Source organism: Castanea sativa, chromosome 2 (assembly GCF_040712315.1).
Source record: "Castanea sativa cultivar Marrone di Chiusa Pesio chromosome 2, ASM4071231v1".
Taxonomy (NCBI): Eukaryota; Viridiplantae; Streptophyta; class Magnoliopsida; order Fagales; family Fagaceae; genus Castanea; species Castanea sativa.
This window is the reverse complement of record NC_134014.1, coordinates 22417077-22442219: the sequence shown is the minus strand read 5'-3', so window position 1 is coordinate 22442219 and position 25143 is coordinate 22417077. Positions and strand designations below refer to the sequence as shown.

Sequence of the window (25143 nt, the reverse complement as noted above, 5' to 3'; positions counted from 1 at the left end):
ATGGGGTTACCTTCATAATTATATATAAATAAATAAAAGAAAAAAATAGAAACAACTTAAGGACTCTAGAGAAACTGAATTCAATGCTTTATTTTAATTGAGAACTCTTTAGTTTACATGGTGTACGTGATGATATTGATTTGAAATTAAGAAAGTGATCATTGATTAGACACGTATAAAAAAATACCTTTTATTGTTAAGTAGTGTTAGGAGATTACAAATTTTACTACGTAAGTTTTAGAGAAGTATTACTTTCACAATACCTTCATAATAATTCATAGGTGGTAAATTATTATTGATTTTAATTTGAATTCACAACTAAAATTATTTTTTTACTAACTCATAACAACTAATAATAATCTAACACCACTGCGCACCCTTAGTGCAATAGTCACTACACAAGTGCCGGGGTTTAAGTCTTCAGGATAGAGTTTCACACACATATATACTTAGATTATGTTAGAGTAGAAATTCTATCTTGTATGAAAAATAATAATAACAACCTATCACTTAAGATCTATTATGAAAATATTGTATATATAGCATTTTTCTAAGTTTTAAACCATCACCAATTACATTTATTATCATATAAGTTTGTAGATGTTTTGTAGTGTAAAATTATTTAGTAGTAGACTTGACATTTTATTTTATTGAAGAACTCATTTAGACATTTATTTATTATGTTTTGAAATTATCAACAACAAAAAAAAATCACTTTCATTGTAACTGTAATGTTTAGTCATGTTTTTTTGGTAGTAAAATTGGTTTTTTGTGTTAGAGCTTGACCGGGTCTCGAGGTTGAAGTTTCGAAAACAAACACATCCAAATTTAGCATGGAAACAAAGCAGAACCAGATCGTTATTCACATGATGAAAGCTAATTAAAAATTTGTTAATAGTTGTCCATCTCGATAAACACATATAGAAAATCATGACTTACCGCGTTTTATATTATTGCACACTTCCTAACTCCTTCCAAAGCCTTTCTGTAGTGTTTGTTGTTAATAATTCGGTCGATGATCAATAATATCAACAGTACTGGAGGAGGGCCATGCACGGCCCCCATGCAAGGTGGTGGTAGCGGGAACGGTACCAGCAACCCTCCGGCGTTGCGGAAGATAATGGTGGTGGCAGACCCAAACCGTGAGTCTGTAGTTGCATTGCAATATGCTCTTTCACATGTATTGTTTGAGCAAGATGAATTGATTCTTCTTCACGTTGAGAATCAAAACCCATCATGGAAATACACATTCTCTACGTTTCTTAAAAGGCCTAGTGTAGGCTCATCATCATCATCATCTTCTTCATCCTCAATCATGGGATCCTCGGAAGGAGGTGGATCATGTGGAGCTGTGCCTGTGGATGTGGATTTTCTTGAAGAAATGAAGAGTGCATGTAAGGTTGCTCATCCTAAAGTTAGAGTCCGTGTAGAGAGGGTGGAAATGGAAGGCAAGGACAAGGCAAATGCTATTCTTTTCCAAAGCCACCAACTTGGGATCGATGTCATAGTTATAGGGCAACGCCGGAGTCTTTCAACAGCAATATTAGGGTGAGTTTTTAGAGTAACATATCTTTTAGTTTTAATTTCACGATACAATATGTATGGTGGATAGAAATTCAAGTTATTCTAATATATGATATATCTTATCAAAAAGAAAGAAAAAAAAAAAGTTCTAATAATATTACATGGTTCAGAATTTGAATAACAAGAAACGAAAATAGTTTTCTAAATGGATTAACTTTCTTTTTCTTTTTGTAATTGGATAAATGTCATGTAAAATATCATCTTACACTCATTTTAGTTGATGTACACATTTGATATGGAGAAAAGGAAATATCCACATTTAAAATATAAAAGTAGATGTTAAAATGTAAATGTGAGAGTATCATTATCTTAAAAATAAAAGCTAGGCACAATTTTCCTACTATATATAAAGCAAAGATTATTATAAATCATTTATGATTAAAGAATGTATGTTACTTGCTATGAACTTTAGGATAACCAGTACTTTCCTCTCTAATTGAGAGACATGTTTCAACAGTAATACATAATAGGCTAAAATGTAAAACTGACCTTCTAACTTTTTTTCAAATTTCATTTCAATCTTTTAACTTTGCTTTCATTCATGTTAGTCCTCTAAGTTTCAGATTTACTCAATTAAGACATTTTCGTTAACTTTTGTTAAATTTTTTTGGAAAAAAAAATCTGGAAAATATTTTTCAATCATTAATTGAATTTTTTTAATTTAAAAAATTTGAAGAAAAATTTATAAAATTGAAAAACTAACCACAACATATAACAAGAGTTGATGGAAAAATCTTAATTGAATAAACTTGAAAGTTAGAGGACTAAAATAAATAAAAGCAAAGTTAGAGGACTAAAATGAAATCTGAAGAAATTTAGAGGGTCAATTTTGCATTTTACCAAACATAATAATATAAAACAAAAAATGGTATGATAGAGATATTGTTTACTTCCACCGTACACCTCTTAAACTTTCTCCATTTCCTGCTATCTATTCATTCGAATTTTATGATATAAAAAGCATGAGCACCCATTGTAGGTGAATTCTGCAATGCTATTTTGAAGAGTAATGTTAGAGACAACAATTTTCACAACAGTTATTTTAACAAGTTATTATTAATTCTCATATGAACTCACTATTGAAACTATTTTATTATCCACCATTATTAACTAGTTACCTTAGATAGTTGTAAAATTTGTTATGAATTTTGTTGCGCCTCTAAACTAATTGCATTTTGAAACCAAACATGGTTTCCAACCTAGCAACAAGAAAAGTTGTTCCCTAGTCCTCGGGAAGTTCATTTTGGTTTCAAGAAACAATTTGTAGTTCTTAACTTACACAAATTAATTCTTGTTTATATTTTTTTTCTTAACAAGTTCTATAAAATTTTAGACTGTGAACACAAATTATTTCCTAATCATTTATTGCATCTCTGTGTACCAACAGAAATAAGCGGCCTCTTAGAGGGACAAAAGTGGTAGACACGGCGGAGTACCTGATCGAGAATAGCAAGTGCACCTGTGTTGCAGTACAGAAAAAGGGCCAAAATGCAGGCTTTCTTCTAAATACAAAAACCCACAGAAATTTCTGGCTCCTGGCGTAAGCACTCAAATCTATCCAAGAGTCACTCGCACTTGTTCAAGTTCTCTGTATGGCAGTCAATTGGCTCTATTCAGTTGATGTTTAATAGATAAGCTTGACTGCTTTGAGTTCAAGGAATCAGTTGATTGTTACTGAAATGGATTTCTCTCATTGCTTTCCTTTAGCTATGAAGTGAACCATATGCATGATTTTTCTCTACATCCAAGCAAGAAGATTGTATATACTTGCACAAGGCAGTCTCTTGATAACTGACCATACAAAAATAAGATTTAAGCCAACTTTACTTTTCCTTTCTCTTCTTCAATAACTTTTGGGCATTTTTTAAAATAAATAATTTGATAGTTACACCAATAGAGGAGGGGGGATTCAAACCTGGACATTTTCATCGAAATTACAAGAATGTGTAAATTGAGTTACAAGCCTCTTCATCTTTTCGGCCATTGAGAAATGAAGCAATTTACTTTGTGATGTTTAGTGTATTTTGGTTTGGGGGGGGTGTCTAAAATGAAAAACTATTATTAGAGGATTACGGCACATTGCATTAGATATGGCCTTAGAGCCATGTAAGATAAGGGCACAAGAAAGCATGAGAGCCATTTTATAGGACAACGCTTTTGATCATGACAAAAAGAAAAGAACTTTAAAGTTCATCACGCATAGGTCTATCTAAAGGAACATCCACCCTATGAACTGCATTGTCGTTTATGCCATTTGCGACAGCCCCATCTCCAATCTTGGCTTGTTTCACCATACCAGCTTTTATGGCAGCAGTAACCTTTTGCTGCAACTTTAGTATCCCAAATCGCTTTGAGACAACATAAAGAACAGCACAAGAAAACAAGAAAAACCCAACTGCAATTATCACCCTGTTCAGAGAAAGATTCAGTATGGACTAGTGCAACTGAAGATAATTAGTCATCAGAGAAAAATACAGTTTCTTCTTTACCTATCAAGGACATCTTGACGTTGCATTGTAGAGAGTAGGTTGCGGGTTCGCATCAACAACGAGCGATGCCCTTTGTATTCACTTTCAGCCTTCTTTAATACTCCGGTTGATTCCTCTACAGATCCAACCAAACAAACACAGAACAAAGTCATGTCCCAAGTTCTTGTAAACAGTTTATGTTCTTTCCTTCCATGTTTTTGACAAAGTATGGTCTACATTCATATACTAGGAAACAATACAATCACATAAAACTTTGGCTAAATATTTCTTATAAATATGCATCTTGTGAGCATCTAACCAAAAAGAAGAAAGAAAACAGCATCACAAGATAAATCATGGGGGAAACATTGAACAAACAAATCACACAAAACTATACAACAAAAATATTAAACCAAATTGCATCATCCTCATGGTGAAGCCAATATGATGACAAATCTGTCTCTTTGTCATTATTCACTTCAGGAGAATCTTTTTTTTTTAGATGACATAGGAGAACTTCACTTAAATTAGTTGTACGTCACAAAGCATTATGTACAATAATACTCACTGCTAATCAAACTCCTATGGGCAACTGACCCCACCTACCAGAACTAATTACTTGGTCATATAGGGGCTATTCACCCTTAATGGGCTAAACAGTTTATCCTCATGCCTAGGAGGTCACTTTAGGAGGATTATTCTAAAATCTTTGCATAGGCTCCCAGTTTCTCATGATAGACCACTAGGTGAATCTGTGAAATTGGAGGTGGATAACTGGGGTTACAGCCATAGGCCTAACCACATGACTATTTTGAAGAAACTATAACCTCATCACTAGATCCAAACTAAAAACCAAAATCCAAGTCATTATTATCCCGATACATGAATTTAAGGGACTAACCCCAAGTTTTGTTTTTTTTTGTTTTTGCATAATTGCACCACAATTCTATTCCATCAGACCAAATTTCCTGTCCTAAGTCCATGTGTGTGATTTGATAACAAACATAACGTATATATTGTTCATTCAGCAAGCAAAAGAAAGAAAAAAGAAAATATTGTGCTTTACTTGTTAGAGCTATAACTTCCAACTAGTTGTGTAGGCTCCCCAAAAACAAATCATAATACTCAAGATAAAAATGAGACAAGCACTTACTTCTAACCCCCTTAATTCAAGACTTTGGGATGACCAAAATTTTAGCATCCCCACACAGGATGAACCACAAGAAGATGGCCATAATAAAATTTCACAAGGGAATGGAAAATGATTAAGAATAAAAAAATAAAACTGCATAAATCTTCTTACAGCTATAATGGGCAGTGGTTACATATTATATAGTTGATTAAAGTAATAAGGAGAAGAGCTCCAAAGAACAATTTCTTTCAGAAATCTAGGTAATTCATCTTGAAATATGACTGAGTAATGAAGAGGGAGAATCAACCACATACCAAAAGAAAAACCCAGCATCTTTCCTTTGTGATGCAACCCTAATAGAAAATGAATTAACATTTCTACTGCAGCTTCAGATGAATCCCATATATTGGAAGATTCTACTCTTTTTTCCCTAATAGATCATTGGGTTAAAGTAGATTCAACATCATTGCTAAATCATGCAGTCATATCAAAATCATATCATAATTCTTTGATTCCTTAGCTATTTAATATCATTTTTTTTAACCTTGTTTATATCAAATCAGAAAGAGTACCCAAACTGATTACCTAAAATACAAGAAACAACCCGGATAAAAGATCAGATCTAATCCAATATCATTATGATCAAACAATGTTAAATTTATATAAGATGCTGGAATTAAAAGGACGTACCAACAGTCATGAGTGTGCTTGCACTTCTTTCCACCTCCTATAAGCACATAAAGATCCAGTGAGTAAATTAATTGCACATCCCACAAAAACACCTATTAGTCTATTACAAAACACGACAAGAAGAACTATAGCTATTAACCTGAACCATCAATTGGCGAGTACGCCGAAGGCTATCAGTGATGCTTTCAGCAGCAGATGTCATTCCAGCCTTTGTCCTGACAGACAATTGTAGATCATACACTACATTAACTAATCCACATTAAAAATATGACAAACTTTGTTGAAGTTCATAAACTATGCCCAAAATTACAATCCCAGTATTAAATTTGGGAACAAATATATAGAGCATCATACATACTGCAAGTTGCGTCTTCGAATTGTGGACTCTCCTCCACCACCCAGCAATAGCTCTCTCTGCAATTAACACAACTATGTTAAACCAAACCTCATATCAGAGCTCGCCAATGGGCTCTAACTCAACTGGAACCTCCTCCCCTCATAAGTTCTAGGGAGACGGTGAGGTCGTGTGCTCAATACCCATTGTGTAAAACAAAATAAAATAAAAACTCACAAGCTTTTCACAAAATGGGTTACTTCAAAGATGGGGTATTAGAAATATATTTCCTCATCCAATTTTGAGGGGAGAGTATATCTAAACATGGAGTTGATTACCTCTTCCTGAGCAGCTTTCCTCATGTTAGCCTTTGCTTGTAAATTGGCATTTCTCAAACTCTGTCGCAAACTAGCAAAAATCACAACAAAACACAAGCATTACCATTACTACTTGTTGAAAAAAAAAAAAAAAATTCTCTCATCATTTGGTTGCTGATAAATGGTAAAGAACAGAGAATTGTACTAATTATAGTTGAACTCACTATATTTCATTTCCAACATAATCCTATAATCAATGCAATCGCTTTTAACTAGTTGGCTTCAAAGTTCAGTTCCTATCAGGAAATTCAATTTATAATTTTTTTTTTTTAAAAAAAAGGAGAATTCAACAAAAGAGTCCAAATTTTCTTTTTCTCTCTATCCCTTTCCCAGTTCACTTTCCTACATTTTCTCAGCAACCAAACATAGAGTACAATCTCAAATTTCAGAGAGAAAGAGGGAGAGGATTGAGTACTTGTGGGATTGGTTTTTCCAGGAATCGAGCAGAGCTGTAGCGGATTGGACTTGATCATCGGAAGGCAACTGTGGCGCGAGAAGATCGAGCCTGAATTGGAGCGAGGAGAGCAAAGCCAAGGCGTCCTGGGCAAGCCCGTTCAATCTCGGAAGCGAATTCGAATTCTGTTCCTCCCTAGATTTACCGTACTCTTCGATCGCCTTTATATGCTCTTTGGCCCGACTATACGCTTCGTCCCATTCCTTCTTCGCCGTTTCTACAGCCTCCACCACCTTGTCCATCCAGATCTAGAAACAAGTCCAATTCCTTTTTTGTTTGGTTGCCGAGAAAATGCGGGAAAATATAAAAATGGAAATTTTCTTGGTTCAGAAATGAAAATGATGGTGGAGAAAGAAGAGGAAGGGGAGATCCTTTCCAGTCAGGTACAGGGGAAGAGAGGGAGAGACTAAAACGCACCGTCTGTACTCTTCAACGTTATAAATGCAACGCACCGTTTTTGCATTCTCCGGTTGGATTTGTGGGACCTGGGAACAGGGATATGTATGTTTTATGTAATGCCACGTAGCAACCATTTTTACAATTAACATTTAAATTGATAATATTTTTTCTTCTCAAAAAATAAAATATAAAATTGATAATTTTTTTTGGGTTAAAATACAGATTGCATATGGTAAACTTTAAATTTATTCGATTTAGGTCGTTCATTCAAATCAATTAAAAAATTTTCGTTAAGTGTACAAGTAATTAATGAAAAAAAAATTCATAAAAAATATATTTATTGATTTTATTATTTTTTTCATGTTAGAAAAATATTTTTTTAATGTAAATTAAATTGAATAAATTTGAAATTTAAAAAATACGATTGAACGAAAGTAAAATTAAAAAACTAGAATGAATATCAATCAAATTTAAAGGGCACAACTTGCATTTTAGCCTTTTTTTTTTTTTTTTGTATATATTCCCATTTAAACCTATTATCTACCATTAAAAACTTGTCAACTCAATAATTGTGACTTGTGAAATATTTTGAAAAAATTATTGTAACTCAAAACTTATTATTGTTATATATTGTATTTCTTTCTTTTATCATGGTTTTCTAGTTTTTATTAATTAATTTAGGGGTTTATAACAAAATTTTGGACCATTTTAGGTACAACTATAGAAATAAAATATTTTAATATACACCACTGTCGGTTTCTTTGAGACCTTTTTCTCTCTCCCTGTACATATGTTAAAAATACTTAATATTCTCAAAAAATAATTCATCAATGCGCCAAGTTGGGCCGGTTTGACCTATTTTTACGTGGCTTATGGGCACAATAAGTTGGGCATAGTGGGCTATTAGTTAGTTAACAAGCCAGGTCAAGCTGTGCTGAAAGAAAAAACTCAACCCATAGGCAATGCCCATTTTGTCTTAAGCGAGTTAGGCTTAATGAGCTATCCATGGGCTTGTGTTTGCATCTTATTTTATTATTTTTTATAACAATTTTTTATAAGGGAATAATCTATAATTTTTTTTTTTTAGGATTTGACTTACCTCTAATACTTTTTTTACTAGGTATGTCCTTTTGTTTTAAATATATAATGGCAAGTGGTAGTGAGTTTTAATCCCCACCTTTTATTTAGTTAGTGAGTAGTATGACAATCTTTCATTAAAATAAAAGGAGATTCCTTTTAAAAAAAGTATTAGAAGTAAGCAGTATTAAAAAAAAAATATATTAGAGGTAAGCCATATCCTTTTTTTTAAAAGGAAAGAATCCAAAATTTTAATACTTAAATAATCCTTTTTACAATCAAATCTATTTAATTTTTTGTTTTGTTGATAAAAACCTATTTAATTTTTATTTATTAAGGCTTTAAATGGTTTTTTATTTTTACCTTTAATAAAAAAAAAGTCAAATGTTTAATTCAAAATTGTTAAACTACTAGAAAACATATATTTAATAAACTAAGTTTAACACAATCTTCAATAATGTCTTAAGAAATTTCTCTATAATGTCTCAAGATCAATTCTTCATACTCCTTTTATATATTTTTGTAATAAATTATGAGTTATTGGACTAGGCAGCGAGTTGGGCTAACAAGCACCCTTGGGCATAAATACTAGCCCACAGCCTAACCCCTAGGCTATTGGGCTACACATGGGCCTCAATAACAACGGATCAAGATGCCCATTAGCCTAGTGGGCCATGGACAATGGGCTATTTGGCAACCCTTCATACCACTATCCTAATTTATTAATTATGTCATTTCATTGGTCAGCATAAATTCATAAAAGTTTTATAATACTAAAAAAGAGATACAAAAATTCATTAAAACTAATACATAAAAGAAAAAGGTATATTTTAACAAATAGAATCACATAGGTTGGTTGTATTAGTATTCTAATGGTATCAAGCATATTTCATTACTTTAATTTATAGATGTTAATCACAAAGCTAAGTGAATTTCAGAAACACACTGTTAGAATTAGGGGTGGTAATTTTTACTCAAATCCATCAATCCATCCTTGACCTACTTAATTTTGGTAAGTCTTGACCAACCCAATTAAATATTTGGGTTAAATGGGTAAAGACCCATTGGGTAATCTAATTAAATCAATCTAAATGGGTAAACCCACTGTAACCAATAGTTACCCATCTAAAACCTAAAAAACATTTTAAAAACTAAAACCAAAACCAATTTAGCTCTAGCCATACTATCTCTTGCTTCTAAACCCTATAGAGAAAAATTTTATCTTTGATTTCTTCTCATTTTCTCAAGTACCAAACGCATCCTAATCCTCTCTCTCTCTCTCTCTCTCTCTCTCAAAGATCTTATGACAGCATTGGAGCCCATGGATGAGAAACAAAACCTCTTGAGAGCGTTAGAGATGAACTTGAATTGATTTGATTTTCCTTGACTTACCAAATCAACTCTACAATTCTCGATCTCCTTTTCTATGGAGACAATACCGATTCTACTCGCTTTCTCTCTTATTCTTGTTTTTGTTTCTTTTGCTTTACTTTTGAAATTTGCTATTTGAAGTGAGGTGTGTGTTAGACCAAAAATATTTTGACCCTTTACAAATTAATTAACTAGATTCAAATACATGCAATGGCGTGGTAGCACAAACAAATCACCAACTAAACTAAATGCAGTGGAAATTAAATTTGACACGAAAATTTGTTTACAAATGGAGGAAACCACCAAAATCCCATCGGGTGATTTTAAGGTTACCATTTCCAAGAATCTACTATTATCAATCACAAGCGGTTACAAGTATAAGGAATCTTACCAAACCCTTTGGCATATCCTAAAATACCAACCTACAGTTGAACCCTTACCCCAATACTCAATTAGACTTGTATTGTAGCGGCAATCTTTCTATTCAATGCACGAATCCCAATACGTGACTAACCAATGATGCACGGATCCCAATACGTGATTGACTTAGATGATTTGCAACAGCTTCATATAGAATTACCAATAAGATCTTCAATAATGGTATGAAAGACTTTACTTGATTACAAAATCCAAAGGCATACAAAAAACGCAACAAGAACTCTTTCTTTTATAGGAGGAGGCTAGGGTTTCAAAAAGAAAACCTTATGAAGCTCTGTAAGGTTAGGTTTTTCTTTTTCCACCTCTTCTAAATAGGAGCTTAATAGGCTCTCCTATTCTAAACAAGTTTACACAAACCTTGAGTTTTCCTAATCCAATAAGAATTATACAAACCCACAAACCTTGGGTTTTCCTAGTCCTATAAGGATTATACAAACCCATAAACAAATAGTCTTTTAGAATAAAAACATTGTTGGCTATAGTCTGAATCCCATAAGCTCGATAAATCGAGACATGTGTCGAGTTTTAATGAATCTCAACAGATCAAGTTTCTGTCGATGAGATATTGAGACTTGCAGATTGCACTTTTCTTGAGCAGTTCTTAAGTAATATTCATGTCTTCAATTTAACCACTTGTAATGATAATCTTGAACCTACTTAGATTTACCTAAATACAAGTAAAACGTATTTTGTCAAAAGATATGACAATTACATAAAAATATGTCCCTTACAGTGTGTATCAACTCTGTGTTTGGTGGCAAAGAAAATGTAAGGGAAAGTGAAATTTATGAACTTTCAAGCATGATTTAGTGAACTTTGTGAATCCAGTGATTCATTTGCAGAAAAATTGTGTGAATTTCAGGTATTAGAACAAAAATTTGGATTGCAATTATTGTTATTATGATTGTTTTATTGTGCAATTTGAAGTGTGAAAAATCCCTGTTTGGTTGCTAGGAAAATGCAAGAAGGTTTAAAAGAATGAATCTTGATTGTTTTCTTGGTAATTTCATTAGTTTTTTTTTTTTTTACAAAATAAAATTCTACTCTAGCCTAATATAAGTGTATATGTGTGTAAAACTCCCTCTTGAAGACTTGAACATCAGCCCTTACCCCCCACACCTCACAAGCACTTATAAGTTTTAAGTGTTTGTAAAATCTAACAATTGGTTAAATGAGCAAGTTTTGTAATTAGATGAGTTGGGTGAGTAATGAGTATTTAATTTATTTTTTTTTAATGGGTAGTAAATAGGTGAATAGGTAATTATATACCCGGCCCAAAACCTTCCCAACCCACCCAATTGCCACCCTAGTCTGAGGCAACAACCCAAGAATAATGAGTTAATTTTTTTAGGACTACTCCATTTTGAGAATCATTAAACCCATGAATAAGTTTGCTGCAAAACATTGCTTAATCAGCCCAAAGAACATGATAATTTCTCATTATTTGCCCATCATTGAAACCTCGTGTGATATTCATTGTCCATTTACTAACAATAATAGGAGTTCGGTAGAACTGTGCACGTCGCCAGCTGATGGTCAACGGCTATGACGAGCCTAGTCATTGTTATACTACCTCAATATGCTCTCCTTCCAAGCCAGATTAGACTTAGCACTCAACCAGGTTCAAAACTTGGTAAAATTGATCAAACACAGTCGAAAAAGAAGTGAACAAAGGATAGAATGGACAAAATGAAATAAACAAAAGCTTTATGTACATGTAGGCATTACTTACAGCGAGATTAAATATCAAATAACAACAAAATCTCACCCAACTTACTCGGGGTGAAGCATGAAGACATTACGCTTCAAGTGGAGCAACAGAGACAAAATTGTTGCTGCCACTGCCAGATCAATTTTACATCCTCTTGCTTGTCGCTTTAGGGATATCCGATAAAATTGGAATGACAAATCCACTTGTTTTTCTACCTTCAATTACATACAATAACAAATCAAGGTCAATTACCTCTTTCTTGACTGACTAGCTAAGGGTTGCAGATGGGATCATGGGCTGTAGCATCATGAACAAACGGGCACACTTTCTATGGAGATGGATGTGCCAAAATTTCTGTGCTTACCATCGGCCACATTGGCTAGTCGGAACCCTTGATTAGGAAGCTGGTTGATGAGTAGAGTTTCCAGTTGACAAGCCAGGCTCTTTCCAGGGACTATAAAATAAAGAAAAGACACATTTTGCAGCCCTTCCTTTGACCGATGTGCACTGACTCGGCCCTCAAGATCATCCGTCTAGAGCAACAAAAGTTTTTGGAAAAGTTAATTTAGCATTATAGCTGATAGTTTAATATGTACAGGAAAAACAAAGGCATATCAGGTTATAAGATGACATCAATAAATTGACTGTGCCAGAGAGTGAAGACAAATACATTGCACCATACTTTGAGCTAAGGCTGCTTGGGTTATCTTGCTGAAATAGCAGAACTACCAATTAAATTTTCTTTACGGCACTTTTCAGCCAGTAACCAAAACAAACCCTCATCATGATGCCATGGCGTGATGTATTAATCATTCTTGAAAAAAACTTTCAGGACAACTTTCAGAGTATGAACTCATAATTAACAGGGAAAAAGGAGAAAAGAATGTCAAAAGAGCAGTACCTCTCCAACATATAATTTCTTGTCAGGTCTAAGCATCACATAGACACTTGAAGCACCTATTGTTGATGGAGGTGGCCGTTCCCTAGCACCAATTAGGACACAGTGTACCTCAGCAAGTTCTGATATGTTTTTCTTCTTGTAGAGCTCAATCAGCTTCTTCTGACATATTACTGTGACAGCACTCTCAACTTCCTTCTGTAGAAATTCTGTTTGGTTTGTTGACCCTGTCCAATTATGGGCAACTCCTTCTCTAATTCTTCTCAACTGAAGGTGGGATTCATCAGAACCATTAGTACTCATATTAGAACAAACGTCCACTAGTTCTGAGTCATTTTTTGCTGAAACAACTTCTTTTGCATAAGCTGATAGATACAGGCTTTCAGCTCTTTGGATTATTGATTCAGAAATCCCCTCCTTTTTAGCTGTTTCAAATGCTAGGCTTTCTCTACATATCCCGTCTATCAACTTCAGTGTTGGTTTTGTTTTGCCATCAACAGACACTGTTCCCATTGCTTTGTAAACAGTGTTCTTGGTATTGAGTGGCAACGTAAATATTCCATGCAAATGAGTGGATACAACACCCAAACAACCAATTTTGTCAAGAGTTTCAATAATGCTACCAGCAATACAAGTCCCTTTTGCTGTTTCTGTTCCTCGGCAAATTTCATCTATAAGCACAAGGCTTCTTTTAGTGGTTGCAGAAATAATGGACCGAATTTCTGACATTTCTACCTGACATGTTAAAAGCAAGGTAAATAAATTGAGGGGTGCTTATGATGATATGAGCATATGACTGAATGACACAAGGTTTAAAAATCAGCATATATATATAAAAGCCAGAAATTTAGCCATAGTAGTCTACCAGGTGGCACGTTCCTTGAGAAAGAATGAGAATTCTCATCATTTAAGCTTCCACCTCATCAAAATCAAAACATTGCATTTATGTCAATGTATTAATTAATTTCCATGTATTGATAGGGTAAATGCATTGATTTTTCATCTATTAATTATTTATAGATGGTGAACTAATTATTTTTACAAAAGGAATTTATACGTTTATTTTTATTATATATGCATTATTAAAAAAAAAACACAATTAATTTGGAATGTAACATAATTTGTCATGTTGCCCTAGCAACATCAAAAGGCAAAAGCAAAATGAATAACACCTGAAATCAATGATATAAAAGATAATTGTATGCTTGAATTAGTTGAAATAATTAAATATTTGTGATTTTACCTAGGATGCACAAACACGGGTATGGGTATGATACGGCAACACAAGCAATTTTTGAAAAATTATAATATGACATAGGAGATAAGACATTGTTACAACATGAGTTCAACACCTCGAATGAAGTGCTCATGGGAATCTTCTAAAGATATATGTTCATATTTTTAATTATATTAATCTTAACAATTTACATTTCCTAAATCTTTTTAGTGACATGTAATATATGTATGAACCAAAACTGTATTTTTCTATATTCTATATTTTGGCTATGTAATTAAATAGAATATTAGTAGGGTAAATGAATTTATTTTCATGTATTAATTACTTATAAGTGATGCACTAATTATTTACATAAAATGATTTTTTATGATTATTTTTATCAGATTTAAATAAGAAACAACTTTGGAATATGACATTCTAGCTCAAATTCAGTTCTCTTGGCAACAATTGAACAATGTACAAGAAAAGATAAAAGCAAATTTAATTATACACCAATCAATGATATAAAAGATAATTTTACTATTATATTAGTGGAAATAATCAAATATATGTCAATTCACTCAAGCAATTGGTTCATATTCTTCATTTTTCCATGTTATATTGAAGTTTATTCCCCAAATAATATAACACATAATAAGAATTAAGAATTTATATTGCCCAATTGGTTCATATTTGATGTTATCAAAAAATTAAGAATTTATGTTGTGTTTCTTTGATAAATCCAAAAGATTAAGATCAAAGAAATGATTTTTTAGATAACAAATTTCTGTTTACCAGTAAATAGGCAAGAAAGACAACATGAGGTAGAAGGGCCAAAGATTTTTTAGGTTCTAGTACATCAAAGGCAAAGATATAGATGAAAGAATAAAATTTGAACTCAAACAGGGCTAACCTCTTCATTTGACCAGTAAAACTTCATTGAAATAACTTATAAAAAAAAAAAAAAAAAAAAATTCATTGAAATAAAAAGTAAGGAAATACAGGGGGAAAAAAAACACAGGCAGTGTGCTAAAGGCAACAAAGAAATAAACTAAACAAAGAATGTACAAAAATGAAGCATATCAGGCAAAGAGTTGAAAGTAAAAACACCCGAAGCATTTGCCCATTCAAACAAAGTCTGAAGGAAGAGTTTCAACTCATGAATCGATCTTTCATTCCCTTCAAAGGTGAGTGTATTCCTTTCCCTCTAAATGACCCACATAACAATGAGGAAGCATTCTCCAAAGCACCTTAGTTCTGATTCTATTAAGCTTGCCTGGCCAACATGCTATGAGTTCCACAACACTACGTGGCATGACCCAATGAACCCCAAAAAGTTAACACACCATATTCCACAACTCTTAGGCTACTGGGCAGTGCAAGAGTAAGTGACCGATGGTTTCCCTGTTCCTCTTGCACATGCAATAACAATCCACCACCACCACTTTTCGACTCCTTAAATTGTCAAATGACTAACCTCTTAATTTTAGGTATTGCAGAAGAAATTTTTTTGACAGAAGATAATCTTATCAAGCATACTAGTGTTATAGTAGACTCATGTTGTGTGTGTAAGAATTCTGAGGAAAGAGTTAGTTATCTACTTCAGCCTTGTCCAATGGCTTGAGAGTTGTGGCCCCTAGTGTTCTCTTTATTTGAAGTACAGCAGGTGATGCCTAAGTTCATGAGCTGTTTGAGAAGTTTAGTCAAGCTAATTGTATTAAGATTTGCAAGGCATTTCCATCTTGCCTTACGTGGACTATTTGGAAGGAATGCAATAGTTTCATCACATCACAGTATGTCGACGTCTTAGTGATTTTGCTTGATGCTTAACCTGAATACATCATGAAACTCTTCAACGTTGGTTTTAAGGACAACTATAGTACCTTTTGGTTTTTGGGACATCAATAACAGTTTTCTGAAATTTTGATATTGTATCTTACACCTCATTCCATAACAAGTTCACAATCCGATGCTTCAGCAGATATTGGATGATTCTAAATTTAGGGTCTTTCCTGCTTGAAATGGGAAAGCTTTTATGGATTAGAGGTAGGCATAAGACTATAAGACCCAAGGGGACACTAGAGATATAAGTTAGCGATATTTCAAAGGCACAAAATGGGCTAGTGACTTTGTTTTTTTGATGAATTATATGTTCAAATGCCTGAAAGAAGTTTACAAATTATAATGTACCTTAATTTTTGAATGCCTTACACTATTTATGGCCAAAAAACAATTAAGGTGATTAATTACCTCGTCAAAGTGTTGTCCAAATTACATGGGGTAAGCTACAAGATTTATGGTTCAACATGCTGCTCTGCATTCATCACAGAGCAAGATGAGTGTGGATCTTCTCTATTATCTTCTCTGTTCCCTACCTGTTACCAATTTGCTATATGATGGGGCAAAAAGGATAACATTGCTATCCAATTGACAAAATCATGAGTACAGAGAGGTAAATCTAACAAGAAAGCCATTCAAGATACCAAAGAATGACTCCATTGCTAAAACACCATATATCTGATGCCTGAAAAGTATGAACACATAAAATGTAGATAATTTAATGTCATACCTGAAATGAGCTTTTTCCATCTGCAGGACTATCATAAGATTTCATGTGAAGCATGATTGAATCATATTGAGGAATCAGGGCTGACTCTGCAGGCACCATAAATCCACATATTCCAAGTAATGCAGCAGCACAAATTGACCGAAGCAAGCTTGATTTACCACCCCCATTTGGTCCTGTCAAAAGAAACAATGATTGCATAGCAACTGTATTATGTACAGCACTGCCTTCTGCTACATCAAACCAATATGGTGATAGACCAATTATCTCCATCCCATATGCTTCATCTAATGGCTTCACATCCTGTAATCAATACAATAATGTCATACCATTATGTAAAAAACATAATGACAACGGTTTCTGTCATTAAATGACATTAGCATTTCTAGTACATAAGAGTCAGCAGTGACCCTGATAATTTTTTTTTTTGATAAGTAACGATAAAAATATATTAGAGAAGAACACAGCCCCGTACATAGGAAATGTACTAAAGAGGCAAAAACATCAAGAAACCAAATTACAATGATCAAGCAAAATAGGAAGGGAAAGACAAGAAAAAGATGGTAAAACTAAACCTAATAATGTCAAACCATGTATAGCTACAAAGCACAGGCAATTTAATGTACAGCATATATTAATTACGTTTGGGTTTTTTTCTTTTTCTTTTTTTATAAGTAATAAACAAACTTTAGTATAATGAAGGAAAACCTTAACTATACTATATGTATGCAAAAGGTTCACCTAAAAATGCAACCAAAATTCAACAGATCTATGAAATTAGAAAGAGAAGAAAACTGGATGCAGCCAAAAGCAAGCATCCACTTATACAATTGTCTTAAAAAACAAAAACTTAAGCTTCATCTTGGGAAATTCAACACCAGTACACATCCTATTATTTCCCCCCGTTCAAATAGTCCACATAAGACATAGAAGAGTAGTTCCAAGCTTCTGCTGTCTTTGAAACAACCCTTCCCAACAAAATAAGACATCAATGACCTTCAAAGATGTCACCCAATGAACTCCAAATAAAGAGAAAGCAAAAGTACACAATGAAGTAAGAGATGTTGATGGGATCTAGTGCACTACTGTTAGAAAACTGTAAGATATCATCCAGTGCAACATATACACAGTCACAATACTGGAGTTCTGCCAACATCTTATCATATTCATCAAAAACCTAAAATATGATGCTTCTATATCAGTTAATAGGACAAGGTACTATCTACGTTAAATAAAAACACACCACATACACATGGGATCTATTATTCACACCTACAATATCAGCATGGACAAGACAACAGTTTCACAACTCTAGCATGCATTGATTACAGTTAAAAGATTAAAATAGAAAAAAATAAATAAATAAGTCGCATCCTGTTCACGAACATCTTCATTGGGATAAACAAGAACATAACTAATAATCATTCCTATGAAGTTGAAAGTACATATCATAATATTAGTGAATAAAATATGGCAAGTATGATTAGTATTGCCAGATGGAATGATGTAATAATTGCTCAATCATATGATGATTTCTTGAATACAACCTTGGACCTATGTGACTTGGCAAGAGTGGGAAAAACCCATTTCCTTCTTCTCCCTTCACTGCAAAATATCAATCAACCATAATTTAAATACAGTCAGCCAGATTAATAGGAGACTAGTGGTGATGAAACAACATAGTATATCAACAACTAAAATTTTGCAACACTATACAGCACGATGGAATTGACAAAAGGTTGAGTTGGAGCTCGGATGTAGCTTTGGATAAGCCAACCAACTCCACAAAACCTTTAGTTAAGGTGTAGACTGTATTCCCCCCACCCCCCCAAAAAAAAAAACAGTGCCTTTGTTTAGTTGAATCATTTCCATGAAAGAATTAACAATTTATACAACTTAGTTAAAACCTAAGAATATATAGATGAACTGATACGCATATTACTGTCTTCTTAATGTCTGCAGTTCAAAGGCTGAGTAGTGAACCACAATTCGGATGATTGTCATATGGATACAGAAAAGCTAAATTGATTTCAAGCCAACTCTGTCCTAACCAAGTTTTACACCTAGGCATCAGGCAAAAGATATATGTCAACACCCTAATTCTTCTAACTTATCCTCTTTTTTTTTTCTGCCTGGGATAATTCTTCTAAGTTATCAGTAAACAAAGTCTACACTTAAAGAAAGCAGAAGTTTTCTTGTCAGAAATGCAACTAATGGGCCTGATGATTTATTGTTATAGATATGTAAGGAATGTTGCAAAAGCTTAATGATGATATGTGATCCCAACCTCACATGAGCAAATAACGCCTTTGCAATAACGAGCAACATAGAAGCAAAGACAAGGACATTGATTTTAGATTGCATTTCAAAAGAAAGTCCCCTCAATAATTCCAAGACCTTTACTTTTGCCTTGGCACCAGCCTCATGATACCTGAAGCAAAAAAGAAAACAAACACTTTATCATTATCAAAAGATAGTTATCATGAGGGAAGTATTTTAATGAGACAAACCATTATAAAATTTCCTTGGCTTTATTTGGATACCTCATTAAAGCATCCTCCACCTTCATTGTGGTAAACCATTCCTCTCCAACCTTTCTACCTCTTGAGTCAGCAGCAGGCTTAAGTTGTTTAATTTGTTCCTCCCCAGGAGTCCCAGCCCATACAGATGGTGCAAACCGTTTGCCCTTGAACCAAACAGCTTCATGCTCTCGGGCATATAAAATTTCTCCCTTTGGGCCTCCAAATGGAGCTGTGGTAGCCTTTATTCTAGAAATTATTGGGAGGAAATCTTCAGTAACCTGCAAGTAATTGCCCATAAATAAAACCATAGAAATATAAAATATATGCAATTAAAAATTTATAAGCATAACTAATTAAAAATTTTGAACAAAAGGACACAAGAATATAATAATGCAACTTGCAAATTTGCTAATGTAGTGAATAAAATGAGAATATGATAATATTCATTTGACTTCAAACACATGGGTGGTACATGCAACAACATGCATAACATAGCAATTGTTGAATTTGAATAAGTAGTAGTTATGCAGATAACCATACTTGTCATAGCTTTGTAAGTAGAAGTGCAATCTGGTGATAAGATCTACAAACTTGGCAAGGATTTGTAAGTAGATGTGCAATCTACATAGCAGTTGTACAATTTGAGGATCTGTTGAGAATGGAGAATATTTGGAAGTAGTATCCATACTTGCAATAAGTAAGCTACTGGTACTGCTTCCATACTCCTCAATATGTATATGACATTCCATAAACCTTGAAACTTTTTCCCCTTTATTTATTTTGATAAGACCTTTTTTCCCCTTTTATTAAAAACTTGGACAAACATTGGATTAGGAATATATATTTAATAAAATTCTTTCCAAAGGTATAAAATCATATTATAGACATAAAGATAAATGTCAGAAGAGTTTATGACATAGATTTGACCCTTTTAATGTTAGTGTTATCTCATTGAAGGATGTACAGATTGAAATTGCATGCAAATTACTAAACAATAGCCTACAATTGCAACTCTGACAATACGTACAAGCACGCATTCATCATATTGTGGCATTTATATGAAATGGTACTTCTAATTTTTATCCATATCCATGCTTAACAAATAAGGATAGATTGTACACAACTGAAGGCAAATGAGAAATTATGATCTGCTTGGAAACACTGAATATCACAGTAAAGCATAAAGATATCCAGTCATGGCAAGTGTGAGTTCTAGAGACATACTGCTGAAGATAAGGCCTCAGCTGCACTTTGCAGTTGTGCAAGTTCTTCCTCTGTATGAATCCTCTTCACACGACCTTTCCAAGAAGACTCCATATCCTCAAAAAAGTCACTTGGAATAACAGAAGAGGAACTAATCTTTTGATCACTTTCCCCATCTAGAGAGATCATTTCACCAATTCTACCTGAAGCCCATTCACATTCAGTAACCTGGAAGAAAACAAGGACAATAAAAATTATACACCATAAATATTGAGCTGGGCAGACGAACAAAAAACTATATATTGACAGCATCAACTTCAATTTATGCTTAATTCAAACCCCCACAAACCATAGTCTGACAATCCATGAAAGCATCAAGTTAAAGTACAACTGTTTATGAAGCTAGCACAAGTAAATTGGACCTAAGACAATGTTATGACTAACCAGATTAACAATAATGATTAATAAACACAAAATTTGAGTTCTCCCAAAAATTTTTTGGAAGATAAATTAAAATGATGATGGATATAGGGAGGTTTGACATTTTTTAAGTAGGCATGCCATTTGGCATGAGCTGAGTCTCGCATAACCTCAGCCCAAAAGAAAATTTTCTTGTCCAGGCTCATCAAGGCTTGAGATGAGTTATTATACAGCCTGATTTAATCACATAACTCGGGGGTGCAATTTGGGTTGAGTCTGGCTGACCTGCGATTGTCATTAGTAAAGGAATCAGCGGGTAATAATGCACAAAACACCCTGACTATGACTTGAACCATCTTTAATCCCCCAGTTTGACACCTTCAATTATATGCTCAGCTACTTGCAAAAAGAATAACAATAATCTAGACAAAAAGAACAACTTGGGTCATAAAAAAGCAATTTGAATAATGGAGTCTACGCTCATGGCAGTAACACCAAGGGTTATCTCTCTCTCTCTCTCTCAAATCTAGAACGTTCCGAGTAGAACTGTAAGGTTCTTACAACATTTCGCAAGGTAATTACGCAACAATGCAAAGGTTCATTATTTAAAAGTGATCAGTGTTGTCAATTTTAGATGTACCTTGTTCATTTATGAATTCACCCCTTTTAATACTATATTAATTACTACCTCTCTTTTACCCAAATAAAATAAATTTAGGACAGAAGTGCAAAAACAATCATCAAGGTTAGGTGTTATACTTACCAATGTCTCAAAGTCAATTTTTAATCCAGTTGCCACCCATGTTGGATCCATCAACAATTTCAGGATTTCTTTGAGCTCAGAATTTTTATTCATGTGCAATATGTCATCCAGTAAATTTTTTATTCTACAAAACTCAATATGATTGGCCTCCCGCTGTTCAAGTAGCTTCACAAGCTGCACAACATAAAGAAAGACACAGACAAACCAAAAATCAGATATAGTCCTCAATACATTCACATATATACCTACATAAATTGTCACAAAAGAAGAAGAGAGGGAGATCATACACGCATTCCAAAGGAAAATGTTAAGAGGATATTTGGTCGGTTTTGTCTTTGTGTTATTTGGGATATCCTGGGTGATGCGAAAATGATGATATAGATGTTAGACAAGTGGCAAGGTAGATTTTATCATCACAGGAATTCTAAGATTTGGAAGGCCATTTACCTTTTCCCCTGTCTAATTTGGACAATCTGAAGGGAGAAGAATGGTAGATTTTTCATGGTATTGAACACCATAATCAAGTTATCACAGTCAATGTTGGGACTTCTGTATAATTAGTTGACTACCTTGGGTAACATCCATTGTCTTCTCTATCAGAATTTTTAGATCTCTTGAGATTGACAGTATAATTCATTAGGAGTGGTTTGATACACATAATGCGGAGTTAAACTATCTCCTCTTTTATAACAAAATCAGTATTACCTAATAAAAAGAAAAATGTTAAGAGCATATGAGAGTAAGGGAGAAAATTGGCCCATAGAAAATAGAAAAATGGTTTTTCACCATGGATCCACAGAAAGCAAAATAGAATTCCTTCAAAATTATTGGTTTACAATTACATAACACCACGTTGCAGTTCATGGTAATGAACTTCAGAGAACTAACATTTCAATGTCATATTTCCTATCCACATTTATAGAAGTTACTGACACTTTATTGGTAGCGACAACACCCAACTCAGCTAGAATTTTATTACAACCTTGTACTCAAACAGTCAATAGGATGGTTAATGTCACCAAGGAATTAGATGCCGTTGGGGCATGGGATGACTAGTAAAATAGGAATTATCAGTTCCACACTGATGAAGTAGAATTTTACATAATATAAAGATCCATCTTGAACAGAGCAACTAAAATTTGTAATGATAAAAGCAACATTGAACTGATCCATAGTAGCTTTCAGACTAACCCGTTACCTATATTCTCACACCACCAAGAAAATTATTATAGATCAAGTGCATAAAACTTGAAAAGTGGGGACGAAAGCTATATTCTTTCAAATAGCAAGAGCTCAAAGTTTTCCTCAAGTTATTTCTATAAATCAAAAATCTGTAAATGCAAGTTTAGGTTATAAAATTTACTCATTGTCTATTAGGTGACAAAAAATATTGGTTCCACTTTCCTATTAATATCACTTTGTACAACAAGGAAACAGATTCAGTCGGGACAGTATTTCACGGAAGCTTTCAAAAGGGAGAACAACATATAGCATGTGCAGGTATTTTTGTATGAAACACACTAATAAAGAAGTTAGGGGAAAAACACATTAAGAGAGAAATTGGAATACAACCTTTGCAGATGAAACACACGTAAACTCGGGAATGGAGCATGTCACGTTGCTCATAAGCTTGCAAGTTGCTGCCCAAACAGATTCAGCTTAGAGAATATTCACAAAATATTCAATTATGAGATAAAATACTATCGTAGTAACACGGAGAAAGAAGAAAACATTTAATTTACAATGAAAATTTACTTGTGTTTAAGTACAAAAAAAGCAGAAAACTTTCAGGTTCACAATCCCACACAAAGGTTATCACAGGTTAGTCATTCCTCTTTCTGTCACACTTTTCATTTTGAATTTCTGGTAGTTGCCTCTATTATCTGTCAGGGGGAATAAAGCCATAGCAAATCCAACCAATAGCAAACTAAATCATGGAAATATGCCAATCAAAGCATGCCAGTGAAAAGATTAAGTCATGCATATTATTATTTGACTTGCTGTTAACAATAGCAATCCAGTACACATTTTGTTCCAGCAATCAGTTAGATGTTATAGAAGCCCCTAAATAATAACTATTACCAAACCTTATTCATTATAAGAACTTAAGAGAATGCAGTTGGGCCAGTTAAACGGTTCAAAAATTGAATATCCAAGTGAAAGTAGATTTTTTCAGGAACTTTTTACTGTTTTAGCTTTACCTTGTCAACACCTATTGTTGTACAGAATGAAAATGACTCTACGGGTGTCTTTCTTCTATGGATAGCAGCTACTGATGGGATACTCTCCATTAATAATCTTGTTAAGAGAGGTCAATCTCTGGTTAATAGGTGCTGTTTATGCTGTTGCAATGGGGTATCAGTGGATTACCTTCTTCTTCATTGTAAGTTTTCTCACGCCTAATGTTGTGAAGCTTTTGCAGTGTTTGGGATCCAATGGGTAGTGCAGAGGTCAATCAGCTCTTTTTTCTTTATCTAGAGAAATTGGTTTAGAAAGCATCTTTCAACCATTTGGAATATGGTCATGGCATGTTTAATGTGGTTAGTTTGGCAGGAACGCAATACCCGCATTTTTGCAGACAATGAGAGAACATTAGATCATCTAAAATCTCTCCTCTTTGGTACTTTGTTTCATTGGGCTCATATTTGGGGGTGTACGAAATGTATTTCTTTATCTGAATTCTTAGTCTCTATTTACTTTAGTTCTTGATTATATTGTATTTATTTCTTGTTCAGAATGTTCACTATCGTGAGCATGATGTTCAATTTTTTTCAATAAAAGTCTTATTACCTATCAAAAAAATGAAAATGGCTCTGAAGTAACTACATATTTTTTGTTTATTTGAAAGTTACCCATGCACCCCATGGGTATTGAACCCACAACATCACCTTCCCCCCCCCCCCCACAAAAAAAAAAAAAAACCTTAGCTCTAGTTGTCTAAAAATAAAACCTTTTTTTTTTTTTGCATAAGAAACATGACTTACCCTACCAAAAGTTTAGACTCAATTCTTGATAGTTAATAATTTAATTACAGTACCTTTACCACTTTGGTTTGTTTCAAGAGTAAAAGAGTTAGGGTGGGGGTTGATAGGGCCTAGGTTCAGAACTTTAAATCTTACCAAGTATTAGGAGGACCATGTTCTAATTGACCAGTGGCAAAAGTTTATCTAATATCTTCAATGTACAATCTTTAAAAAAATTAATAAATGCTCAAGTTGGGTTCTCAGCTTGTAACTCTATAACATTCTTGTAACCAAAAAAACAAATGAAAACAGAAACAATAGTAAATGAAATAAAACCTGATCATATTATCACCATGTAATTTTCCACAACTCATGGAGAGAATAATAAAGATTTCAGAGGCCTATTTTAGCTCATAATCATATCCAACTACATATTCACATCTATAAAATGCACTTCACAATTCACCTTGAATTTTGGATGCAATCTCATAGGCAGGAGGGTTAAGAAGAAGATCTCTAATATACCTGCAACATAAAGAAATCAGCATAACTAAGGA

General features: G+C 33.6%; 3 protein-coding genes across 4 annotated transcripts in view; 1 reads left to right on the top strand and 2 right to left on the bottom strand.

Moving 5' to 3' along the window:
- Positions 1 to 1015: 1015 nt before the first annotated feature.
- On the top strand, positions 1016 to 3128 carry LOC142625076 (uncharacterized). Its single transcript, XM_075798785.1, has 2 exons — positions 1016 to 1548; positions 2972 to 3128. Exons 1-2 carry the CDS (start codon positions 1016 to 1018, stop codon positions 3126 to 3128), a joined length of 690 nt encoding a protein of 229 aa, XP_075654900.1.
- A 362-nt stretch (positions 3129 to 3490) lies between these two features.
- On the bottom strand, positions 3491 to 7450 carry LOC142623167 (uncharacterized). Its single transcript, XM_075796569.1, has 7 exons — positions 7001 to 7450; positions 6547 to 6616; positions 6233 to 6288; positions 6014 to 6089; positions 5875 to 5911; positions 4074 to 4188; positions 3491 to 3993 (listed from the first exon to the last, which is right to left on the bottom strand). The coding sequence occupies exons 1-7, from the start codon at positions 7279 to 7281 to the stop codon at positions 3768 to 3770; spliced, it is 861 nt and encodes a 286-aa protein (XP_075652684.1). The 5' UTR covers positions 7282 to 7450; the 3' UTR covers positions 3491 to 3767.
- Positions 7451 to 11989: 4539 nt separating this feature from the next.
- Positions 11990 to 25143, bottom strand: part of LOC142625696 (DNA mismatch repair protein MSH1, mitochondrial) — a 30864-nt gene continuing 17710 nt past the window's right edge. For both annotated transcript variants that reach the window (XM_075799381.1, XM_075799382.1), the window contains exons 13-22: positions 25053 to 25111; positions 23196 to 23263; positions 21624 to 21797; positions 20462 to 20668; positions 19259 to 19515; positions 19003 to 19146; positions 18263 to 18320; positions 16719 to 17018; positions 12937 to 13668; positions 11990 to 12568 (exon numbers count right to left, since the gene is read on the bottom strand). In XM_075799381.1, coding sequence (XP_075655496.1) covers positions 12341 to 12568; positions 12937 to 13668; positions 16719 to 17018; positions 18263 to 18320; positions 19003 to 19146; positions 19259 to 19515; positions 20462 to 20668; positions 21624 to 21797; positions 23196 to 23263; positions 25053 to 25111 — 2227 coding nt within the window. In that variant the 3' untranslated portion in view covers positions 11990 to 12340. The remainder of the gene's footprint in view (positions 12569 to 12936; positions 13669 to 16718; positions 17019 to 18262; positions 18321 to 19002; positions 19147 to 19258; positions 19516 to 20461; positions 20669 to 21623; positions 21798 to 23195; positions 23264 to 25052; positions 25112 to 25143) is intronic.

What these genes read in the sequence shown, in the direction of transcription:
- LOC142625076 (XM_075798785.1), top strand. Translation starts at nt 1,016, where the DNA reads ATGATCAATAATATCAACAGTACTGGAGGAGGGCCATGCACGGCCCCC. An exon ending in CTTTCAACAGCAATATTAGG is followed by an intron (nt 1,549 to 2,971) that starts GTGAGTTTTTAG and finishes GTGTACCAACAG; the next exon opens with AAATAAGCGGCCTCTTAGAG.
- LOC142623167 (XM_075796569.1), bottom strand. Translation starts at nt 7,281, where the DNA reads ATGGACAAGGTGGTGGAGGCTGTAGAAACGGCGAAGAAGGAATGGGAC. An exon ending in TGGAAAAACCAATCCCACAA is followed by an intron (nt 6,617 to 7,000) that starts GTACTCAATCCT and finishes GATTTTTGCTAG; the next exon opens with TTTGCGACAGAGTTTGAGAA. An exon ending in ATTCGAAGACGCAACTTGCA is followed by an intron (nt 6,090 to 6,232) that starts GTATGTATGATG and finishes ATTGTCTGTCAG; the next exon opens with GACAAAGGCTGGAATGACAT.